The sequence below is a fragment of the Trichechus manatus genome, unplaced genomic scaffold (assembly GCF_000243295.1).
Source record: "Trichechus manatus latirostris isolate Lorelei unplaced genomic scaffold, TriManLat1.0 scaffold00031, whole genome shotgun sequence".
In the NCBI taxonomy this organism is placed as follows: Eukaryota; Metazoa; Chordata; class Mammalia; order Sirenia; family Trichechidae; genus Trichechus; species Trichechus manatus.
This window is the reverse complement of record NW_004443967.1, coordinates 21,303,101-21,313,437: the sequence shown is the minus strand read 5'-3', so window position 1 is coordinate 21,313,437 and position 10,337 is coordinate 21,303,101. Positions and strand designations below refer to the sequence as shown.

Here is a 10,337-nt window from a genome sequence, read left to right as displayed (position 1 = left end):
TATATGCCTACAGTATTCACACACTTGGAATATACACCATCCCATACATACCTACAGTATTCACACACTTGGAATATACACCATCCTGTATATGCCTACAGCATTCACACACTTGGAATATACACCATCCCGTATATGCCTACAGTGTTCACACACTTGGAATATACACCATCCCATATATGCTTTTGAACTTGGTGGCTCTCTGACTACAGTAAGAAGAAGATAAGATTCAAAAGCCGTTTCTGAAGTGGCCGTTGTCCTATGTAGTTTACCGCATGACTGAGCACAGGAAATTATTTTCCTCTGAAGCGACAAAGTTAGAGGGAGGATCAGCCGAAAGCAGGGATCGAGTGTGGGCTGTGTTACCGGGCAGCTATGTAAAGGGGGCACCTGCCTGGTGCCCAGGTGTGGGCATGCGCCCTCCCAGCCCTCTGGACCTACGTGGCATGGGCCGGCGCGCTCTGTGGCTGACACATGGGGACAGATAGTAGGGTGGGGTGGGGTGGGGCTGCCTGAGGCTGCAGCACTGCCCCGCCCCCAGCTGACCCCAGCTCTGGGCTAATGAGTGGCCCTCTCCTGGTGACTCCTGGTGTCACACCAGCCCAGTGCACCCCAGCACCTGCGGGGTACGGGCTTCGGATATGTGATCATCAGTGGATAGAAGACAAGTCTCCGCTTTGGGCCACGTGATTACTGCCACACCACCCCCAGAGCCTCTGGCCATCGTCCCTGGGTCTGCCCACCAGCCTCTATGCCCGTCTGAGGAGTGTGGGCCACCTGGCACGGCTGTGGGAGACTCCTGCAGGTCCCCGGCACAGCCCGCACAGGGAGAGACCCCGGCCTGTGGCTCCTACCTGCCTCCCCACAGCCCTCCCCTTCCCCATGCCCAGGGCACGGTTCTCTGTGGGACTGTCCTGCTGCTTTCAGGGGTGCCTGCTGAAGGGTGTAGGATCCCCCACTGCCTTCATCCCAAGCAAAGACGAGGACTGGGTCACGTGCAGGCTGAAGAAGACAAGACTGGGCAGGGTCGCCCACTGGCGGTCCTCACTGCACATGGACACACACGAGCTCACCCAGGAACGGGGCCCAAGGGGCTTTCGGGGCCTTTTGGGGGAGAGATGCCCCAGAGAGGCAGTCGAGGGGTCACTGGACTGGTGGCCAAGAAGGCAGAGTGGCCTTGGACCCTCTGTTTCCTTGGACACCCCTGCTGCTCGGGCTCCTGCGATGTGTCTGGCTCTGCCCAGAGACCCTGCTCCAGACGGCTCGGCTGCCCCCTCCTCCACACTGTCCAGCACAGAGCTCGTGCCTGGTGCCCTGGGAGGGGCCGCCTCACCCCCTTGCCGGCCAGCAGCGGCCACCTCTGGGCGGCAGCTGGCCTCAGTGCTGGGCTCCTCGACCTGCCTGCAAGGCCGACTGGGGCCCAGATTCCTCCGGGGCCCTCGGGGCCCGAGGCGGGTTAGGAGGCGGCCTCCTTGTCAGCTTGGAGGCCTTAAGTACCTTTTGCCAGCTTCTGCTTTCTGGGGAACAGAAATTACTTGGAAAGAAAAAGGGCTCGGGGTGAATCACTCAAAATGCAAAATACACAAACAGCATCCCGAGAAGGCGGCGGTACGGCTGTTAGTCACAGGCCCTTCCGGGCGTCTCCCGCGGGCCTCGCCGGACAAGCGCGTTGGAATGGAAGCCCAGGCCCTCCCGCCCGCGCAGAAGGCCCTCCCTCACCAGCTCCATGGAATCCAGTTCCCGAGAGGCTGGCTAAAGCCCACTGCTGTAGGAAAGCGAGGCTGCTTATGTTTGCGGAGACGGTTGATTCAGACCGGCTCAAGGTCGCCTCCCAGGTTCCGCCTCAATGGCTGTGGGCCCCCACCCCCTTGGTGTGACAGCTGCGTGGTTTGACCTTGGTCACCTGAGGTCCCCAGGAGAAGCAGCAGCCAGGCTCCCAGTGCCACTGGTGGGGTCTCTCTGTCGGGCGGGAGCGGGCCCACAGGACAGTGACTGAGCCTTTCCAGCGGGAACGAGGCCCCGACCAAAGCCTGCTCAGGGACCCCCCACGGGGCACTCTGCACCTGGTCGTTGATTTACTCAAATCCGTTTTAAGGAGACCTGGCGCTGACTCAAACAGCTGGGACGGCCCCTCCGACAGTCCCAGCCTCCGAAGTCTGATCAGGGTGGCGGGGTGGGCCTCCCTGGGGCTGCGCTCCCTGCTGCCCCAGGCCTGGGTTTGGACACTGGTAAAGGGGGCCAGGAGGGAGAGGGGCCGCGCCAGGGCCTGAGGGTGGCCGGGCTGGCCAGGCGGAGGGTGGCGGCAGGCAAGCCAGGAGGGGCAGCATGAGCCGAGGTGGAGGCTGGGTGAGCTTGCTGGTCAGGAATCCGGGAGCTGGGTGTTCTGAAGTGCTGGTCGGGGCAGCGGTGCACCTTCTCAGAGCCCAGCGTCAGGTCCCGGTGCACTGCCGTCTGGGTGTACGGTGGGCTGTAAGGCAGGAGAGCGGGGATGGCTGAGCTGAGCATCGGAAACCATTTCCCCTGTCATTTCTATGCACAGACAAACAGCCCTGGCTTTCTCTGCCCCCCAGCAGAGTGTGGGTCCCCAGGATGGGGCGACTGCTCGCTCCCCATTGGCTGCAATGTGGATGGATGGACAGAGGCAGGCTGGTTTGGGGTGTAATGAGATGCCGGCCGAGCAGAGTCTGCAGCGGGAGTGAGTGGGCTGGCCGCCTGCTGAGGCTCACGCTCATTTTCCTTTTGATTTTTCCAGCAGGCTTGCAAAATAATAATTTTTGGAATTCCTGCAGGGAGTGCTGATAGTTGAGGAGCGGTCCCTCATCGTCTGGCTGTCCTCCGGGGTTTCTCCTGCCCTGCGAGGTGGCCCCCGGCCTGGAGCAGCGCCTGTCCCTGTGTAGGTCATGGAGGACATGTCACCACTCGTTTGCCGCCCGGGTGGCTGTGGGGCGGAGGCAGAGGCTCCTCTGTCCCTCCAGCCCAGCTCTCCCTCCCAAGGTTGCAGGTCCCCAGCTCCTCGCAGGCAGGTGACGCTGGGGCCACTATGTTGCCTGGCTCCCTGGAGAGGCCGCGTGCTCCACTGGGCCCACCCAACCTTCAGAAATGCTGTGTGGGCACTGGCTCGTGCCAACCCCTGGCCCACTGAGTGTCCACTGAGTGTCTCCAACATCTGGGAGGGAGGGAGGACCGAGTCTCAGGGAGGGGCTCCAGTGACAAGCTAAGGCCACATAACCAGTAAGTCATGGTGCTTGGACAAACCCAGGCAGGAGTCCCCAAGGCCACACGGTGACCGCCGCACCCACCTCTGAGGCCGGTAGAATGATGCCTCCAGAGACGTCATGTCCTAATCTCAGGACCTGCGACTATGCTCTGAACAGTGGCAAAGGGGGGGGGGTTAGGGCTGCAGATGGGTGCATGTTGCTAATCAGCTGACCTGAAATTCGAGGACGATCCTGGGTTACCCAGGTGGGCCCAATGTCCTCACAAGGGCCCTTGTAAGTGGAAGTGAGAGGCAGAGAGGAGGTCAGAGAGAGACAGGAAGAAGTTACACCGTTGGCTTTGAAGTCGAGGAGGGGGCTGTGGGCGAAGAACGTGGGCAGCCTCTAGAAGCTGGAAAAGGGAAGGGAATGGATCCCCCACTGGAGCCTCCAGAAGGAGGCTGCCCTGCAACACCTGGACTTTGCCCAAACCCAAAAAACCCACTGCTGTTGAGTGGATTCTGACTCATAGCGACACTAGAGGTGGACTGCCCCACAGGTTTCCAAGGGGTGGCCGGTGGATTCAAACTGCCGACCTTTTGGTTAGCAGCCGAACTCTTAACCACTGTGCCACCAGGCCTCCTTGGACTTTAGCCCAGGGAGACCCATCTCAAATTCTGACCTCCAGAACCATAAGAGAATAAGCTTGTGCTGCTTGAGGTCACAGAGTTTGTGGCAATTACAGCAGCCACGGGAGACTCATCCACCCTCCTGCATGACCCCACTGCTGTGGGTACCCTGCCCTCCTGCCCACTGCTGTGGGGGCGCCTCTGCTCTCCTGCCCACTGCTGTGGGCGCCTTTGCCATTCTGCCTGCCAGCCCTTCATTTCTGTGGGTCAGGGAAGCCTGGCCCTTGGGTGTCCTGACTCATATGTTCAGGCTCCAGGAACCCTGGTCCAGATGACCCTGAGGGAACTCCTCAGTTGACCAGAGTGCCCTCTTGACTGCAAACACGCAGTGGGAAGCTCAGGGTCTGCGCCTGGGCTAATGCGTGCAGGTGCTGGCTGAGCTTTCACGGCAGGTGTGCATCGCGTTGGTGATGCTGGAGCCTGCCTGGGAGCAGGTGGGGTGACTGCACAGCCCCACCCTCTGAGAGGGTCAGCCAGATGGCCAGTGAAGAGCAGCCAGGCTCGTGAGGAGGGAGGACAGGGACCAGGAGAAGAGCTGTGGGGTGTGGACAGGGACCAGCCAGTTGTGTGGTCTCAGCATCTGGAACAGTCTCAGCCCCGCTGGAGTAAGGCTGGGTCTGGGGCGTTACAAGAGCATCTATCACCACAGCCCCCACGGTGTCATTACAGAAACCAAAGCCGGCTCCTCCCCACATGTAGCTGTTTCCATTCGTCCATGCCCAAGTCCAGTTTCTGCCCACATTGGGTGTCTGATCTTTACGTTGTTGTCATTAAATAGTGTAGCTTCACACTTTTGCTTAGCATTGTAAGAATTGTTACATATCAGTAAAATTCTTTATAAATATTATTTCAATGGCTGCGTGAAATTTCATTGAGCTCACTTATCCATGTCCATAAGGTTGTTGGAAAATCTTGTTATAAATAACACTTTGATGAACATCTTCAGACATAAAGCATCTTTGTTTCTTAGGATGCTCCCAAGAGCCAGAGCCAGTGGGTTTAGCGCGAGACTCTGACGCCCACTGAGAGTTGAGTCAGTTCCAGGCCACCTGCCTTTGGGTGATGCATTCTGTACAGTCTCCCGCCCACCCTGAGTTCTAGAATCTTTCACTTCTCCAAACTCTGGGCTCCTGCTCCTTCAAAACTGGGAGACCAAAGGTGGTGGGAACCCCTGAGTTAGCTTTGGGTTATCTGCCCCCGAGAGGTCTTCCCGTGACGTGAATGGCTCCACAGACCATGTTTTTGTACATAACTCCTGGCTCTCCCCTGGAAATCATTTGTCCTGGTTCTGATAGATTCTCCTTTGGGCCAAAGGGACTCCCGGTTCGTGTTTCTCACAGTGGCGTTGTCTCCCTCCTCTCCTCACCCTAATCCTTTCTGCCAAGTAATTGGTAGGTAACGTCGGCGACCTTTCAGTGCATGAGGGCATTGCTATTGCAAAGAGCTATGCAGGGAATCCTTCATCACAGAGGGCCCCTGTTGTAACGGGAAGGACACTCTGTGGCTGAACTGTTGCAGAAGTCCAGTTATCCTGGTGAGGATGGTAGTTCTTGCTTATGGGGGCTTCCTAGGTGTGGGTTCTGTGCTACGTGGGTTCTCAATCCCCCAACAACCCTCTGAGTCACTGGCCCCGAGTCCAGGAACAGATGCTGGGGTTAGGAAGGTAATGTGACCAGCCCAGGTCATGGCTGGTGGGTGATGTGGGCACCAGCCCGTCCCTTCACTGCCCCATCCACCACGCACTTGTGTTCACACGTGGGGTGCTCTTGGGCTGTTCTGCGTGACAAAGAGTTCTTAGATGTCCTACTTGTTCTGTGGATGAAGTTTGTTCACCAGAGACTCAAAGTCCTGGCCATTTCAGCGTTGGCTCTGCTGCAGCCAGTGGAGCGTGTGTCACCCTGTGTCCTTGCTGAGACGTCCTCCATGCTGCTGCAGGTGTGCATCGTGCAGAAGAGGGACACGGAGAAGATGTATGCCATGAAGTACATGAACAAGCAGCAGTGCATTGAGCGCGATGAGGTCCGAAACGTGTTCCGGGAGCTGGAGATCCTGCAGGAGATCGAGCACATCTTCCTGGTGAACCTCTGGTGAGCTTGCCTGCTGGGGGCTTGGCCCAGCAAGGGCTCACTGCAGAAGGGCCTGCCTCCCTCAGCTGGCTCCATAGTCTCTGCCCGCATCAGCCCCTAGAGTGTCCCTCCCTGGTGCTCCCTGGCAGTCTGTGCCTCTGGATGCCCCTTGGCACCTACAGCCCCTCCCTGCCCTCCCTACCCCTGCCATTCACTCACCTTCCTATACCTCAGGGCCACCAGGGTTCAGTGCCCATGGGCATGCTTGGTTTAATGCAGGAAGCCCAGGGATTTCCCACAAAGGAGACTTATGATCCATGGAGTTTCTAGCACTAAAATCAGTGGGGGAGACTTTAGGGGCCTAACTTTGCATTTACTCCATAAAATGGGTGCAAGGACCAGCCCTATCATCATCATCCCCACCATCATCATCCCCATCACCATCATCATCTTCCCCATCCCTATCATCATCACCATCCCCTCATCATCATCACCATCATTCCCACCACCATCGTCCCCACCATCATCCCCATCACCATCATCACCACCACCACCATCATCACCACCACCACCATCATCCTCATCACCATTATCATCATCCCCATCATCATCCTCATCCTCTTCCTCATCCCTGCCATCACCATTATCCCCATCATTATTGTCATCCCCATCTTCATCATTCCCATCATCATTATCCCATCATCATCCTCACCACCACCACCATCATCCCATCCCCATCGTTATCATCATCCCCATCATCATCCTCATCCTCTTCCTCATCCCTGCCATCACCATTATCCCCATCATTATTGTCATCCCCATCTTCATCATTCCCATCATCATTATCCCATCATCATCCTCACCACCACCACCATCCCATCCCCATCATTATCATCATCCCCATCATCATCCTCATCCTTTTCCTCATCCCTGCCATCACCATTATTCCCATCATTATTGTCATCCCCATCTTCATCATTCCCATCATCATTATCCCCATCATCTTCATCATCACCACCACCATCATCCCCATCACCATCATCGGCATCCCCATCATCCTCATCCTCATCCTCATCCCTACCATCACTATTATCCCCATCATCATCATCATCACCATCATTATCCCCATCATCATCACCATCCCTCCACGTGGCCTCCATCGGTGCCCACAGGTACTCCTTCCAGGATGAGGAGGACATGTTTATGGTGGTGGACCTACTGCTGGGCGGGGACCTGCGCTACCACCTGCAGCAGAACGTTCAGTTCTCTGAGGACACAGTGAGGCTGTACATCTGCGAGATGGCACTGGCCCTTGACTACCTGCGCAGCCAGCATATCATCCACAGGTGTGTGCACACTTCGGGTGGGGCGCACGTCTTGGGAACACTCAGGCTCTGCTGGAGGATTCCAGACAGGAATAGGGGTGGTTTCACGATCCTCACCCCGCTCTCTCTTTGTGCAGAGACGTCAAGCCTGACAACATTCTCCTGGACGAGCAAGGTGAGCTGGGCAGGGTGAGGGCGGGTGGGGGCAGGCGTCTGCCCCACCGCAGGGATGCTCTCCCTTTCTGGGGCAGCCGTCCAGCCTCTCTTCCTCCTGTAGGACACGCTCACCTGACAGACTTCAACATCGCCACCATCATAAAGGATGGGGAGAGGGCGACCGCGCTGGCTGGCACCAAGCCCTACATGGGTAGGCGCCCACTGCTTGGACTGCACCCACCCACATGGTCCAGCCCTCACACCCCTCCCACCAGCCCACGGGTCTCCCCAGACTTCCTGAAACTGGCAGTAAGCTGTGGGCCAGGCCCTAAAGCCTGTCATGGTAGACCTGACACAAGTCTCAGTGACGCCCGTGAGAGCTGTGTGCTGTGCTGTGAGGGAGCCCACTCCACGCAGGCCAGCCTGCATGGGAGCCAGCACTCCAGCCTCAGCGTCTGTGCCCTGTGCATGGGTGGTTCTAGAAGGGCATTGGGAGGGCAGAGCACAGGTGCCTCTGGGCGCGGGTCAGTGCTGTGCCCTCCTGGCTCAGCGCCTCTTCTCTGTCTGTCGAAAGCCCCTGAGATCTTCCAATCCTTTGTCAGCGGTGGGACTGGCTACTCCTTCGAGGTGGACTGGTGGTCAGTGGGGGTGATGGCGTACGAGCTCCTGCGCGGATGGGTACGGAACTGTGAGCAAGACCCCCGCCATGCTCAGGGGTGACTGTGCTGTGTGTTGCGGGGCCCAGACTTCTGACAAGTAAATGAGGCTTGGTTGGCTGGGTCTCCCACCGGCCTGGGCAGGTCTCCATGCAGCTGAGCAGGAGGTGCCTTCTCAGAACTTTCCGGGAAATTCCTGGGTCCATCTAGCCTGGGAGCTCAGGGGGGTGCACTGCCCTTCCCCATCCCTCTGGGGATCCCAGCCGCCCTGGGATTCACACCTCCAGCCACCCTGCGGGACCCTGCGCCTGAGGAAGGGAGACCCCTCTTCTGCTTTGTGGGCCCATCCACAGGGGCCCTGGCACCAGGGCAGGCGGGATGACCACCTCTTCCCGCCCGGCCTGGCATGGTGCTGGGTGTGGGGCCAGGGGCAGACTCTGCCTCCCAGGCTGCACCCAGCTCTGTGCCCGCCCATGGAGGTGGGGTGCTGCCTGTCTGTGCTCGGGGTGCCATAGGAGTTGAGGGTGCTACCTGGCTCTGCTCGGGGTGCCATGGGGGTGGGTGCTGCCTGGCTGTGCTTGGGGTGCCATGGGGATGGGGTGCTGCCTGGTCTGCTCTGGGTGCCATGGGGGTGGGGTGCTGCCTGGTCTGCTCTGGGTGCCGTGGGGGTGGGGGTGCTGCTTGGCTGTGCTCTGGGTGACATGGGGGTGGCTGCTGCCTGGTCTGCTCTGAGTGCCATGGGGGTGGGGTGCTGCCTGGTCTGCTCTGGGTGCCATGGGGGTGGGGTGCTGCCTGGTCTGCTCTGACTGCCATGGGGGTGGGGTGCTGCCTGGTCTGCTCTGGGTGCCATGGGGGTGGGGAACTGCCTGGCTCTGCTCGGGGTGTAATGGGGCCTTAACTGGCTACCCACCCCCAGCGGCCCTACGACATCCACTCGAGCAACGCGGTGGAGTCCCTGGTGCAGCTCTTCGGCACCGTGAGCGTCCAGTATGCCCCAGCCTGGTCCAAGGACGTGGTGGCCCTGCTGCGGAAGGTGGGTCTGTGCCCCCGAGCCACGGCAGCACACGCCCACCCTCGCACTCCCTTCTTGGTCTGGGCTGGGGCATCCTGCCCCCTGAGGGGAGCCCGTCCCTGCATCGGGTCAGCACTGCATTCTCGGGGGCCCAGCCAGGCTGACAGAGCACCTCTGTACCCCGCGTTAGCCCAGGTGGTTCAGGAAGTGGGCCTTGGCTCCCAGGGACCTGAGGGAGGAGTGACCCCCATGTCCAGACCCCTGGACAGGGTCCTGAATATCCCCCAGAGTCAGCATCCGGCAGGAATCCCCACCTCCACGCTGTCCTCTGGTCCGTCCGTCCGGTAAAGGATGTGGGCCCAGGATGCCCTCCTTTGTGGAGACACAGAGCAAAACCCTGTGCACCAGGCCTCTGGCGCCACCTACCAGTGACACTCAGCGGCACATCCCTGCAGGCCCGCCTCCTGGCACCGGCCTCTGCCGTGTCCTCCGACTCAGGGCCTTGGCCAGACCCTGTCCCACCAAGCTGGGCTTGGGCTGGTCACTCCCTAGCCAAGTTGCCTTAGCTGCGCTCAGCGCATGTCGCCTCGCGGGTCCTGGGCCCCTCAGCCCTGACCTCGGGCCCCATCGGCGCATCGCGGTGCAGTGCTGGGTCTGGGCATCCTGCCTGACGGGCCTTGTTCCAGCTCCTCACAGTGAACCCTGAGCACCGCGTCTCCAGCCTCCAGGACATGCAGGCAGCCCCCTCACTGGCCCGCGTGCCTTGGGATGACCTGAGCCAGAAGAAGGTGGAGCCGGGCTTCGTGCCCAATGTAAGCGAGACCCCGCCCTGCCCAGGGATGGCGGGGTGTGCCGGCTGCGGACCCCGCTCAGACCTCGTTCCCCACAGAAAGGCCGCCTGCACTGCGACCCCACCTTTGAGTTGGAGGAGATGATCTTGGAGTCGCGGCCCCTGCACAAGAAGAAGAAGCGACTGGCCAAGAACAAGTCACGGGACAACAGCAGGGACAGCTCCCAGTCCGTGAGTGTGCGGGAGGGGTGCTCCCAGTCTGTGAGTGTGCAGAAGGGGTGCTCCCAGTCCGTGAGTGTGCAGGAGGGGTGTTCCCAGTCTGTGAGTGTGCAGGAGGGGTGCTCCCAGTCCGTGAGTGTGCAGGAGGGGTGTTCCCAGTCTGTGAGTGTGCAGGAGGGAGTGCTCCCAGTCCATGAGTGTGCAGGAGGGGTGCTCCCAGTCTGAGTGTG

General features: G+C 59.5%; 1 protein-coding gene across 4 annotated transcripts in view; it reads left to right on the top strand.

Moving 5' to 3' along the window:
• STK32C (serine/threonine kinase 32C) overlaps positions 1 to 10,337 on the top strand; it is a 65,628-nt gene that overhangs the window by 51,951 nt on the left and 3,340 nt on the right. For 2 of the 4 annotated variants that reach the window (XM_004374943.1, XM_012555136.1), the window contains 8 exons: positions 5,819 to 5,970; positions 7,122 to 7,295; positions 7,412 to 7,449; positions 7,552 to 7,641; positions 8,005 to 8,108; positions 9,003 to 9,119; positions 9,785 to 9,910; positions 9,988 to 10,119. In XM_004374943.1, the coding sequence (XP_004375000.1) occupies positions 5,819 to 5,970; positions 7,122 to 7,295; positions 7,412 to 7,449; positions 7,552 to 7,641; positions 8,005 to 8,108; positions 9,003 to 9,119; positions 9,785 to 9,910; positions 9,988 to 10,119 (933 nt within the window). Of the gene's footprint in view, positions 1 to 5,818; positions 5,971 to 7,121; positions 7,296 to 7,411; positions 7,450 to 7,551; positions 7,642 to 8,004; positions 8,109 to 9,002; positions 9,120 to 9,784; positions 9,911 to 9,987; positions 10,126 to 10,337 lie in introns of all 4 variants that reach the window. The other 2 variants (XM_023729907.1, XM_023729909.1) reach the window with 2 other exon arrangements.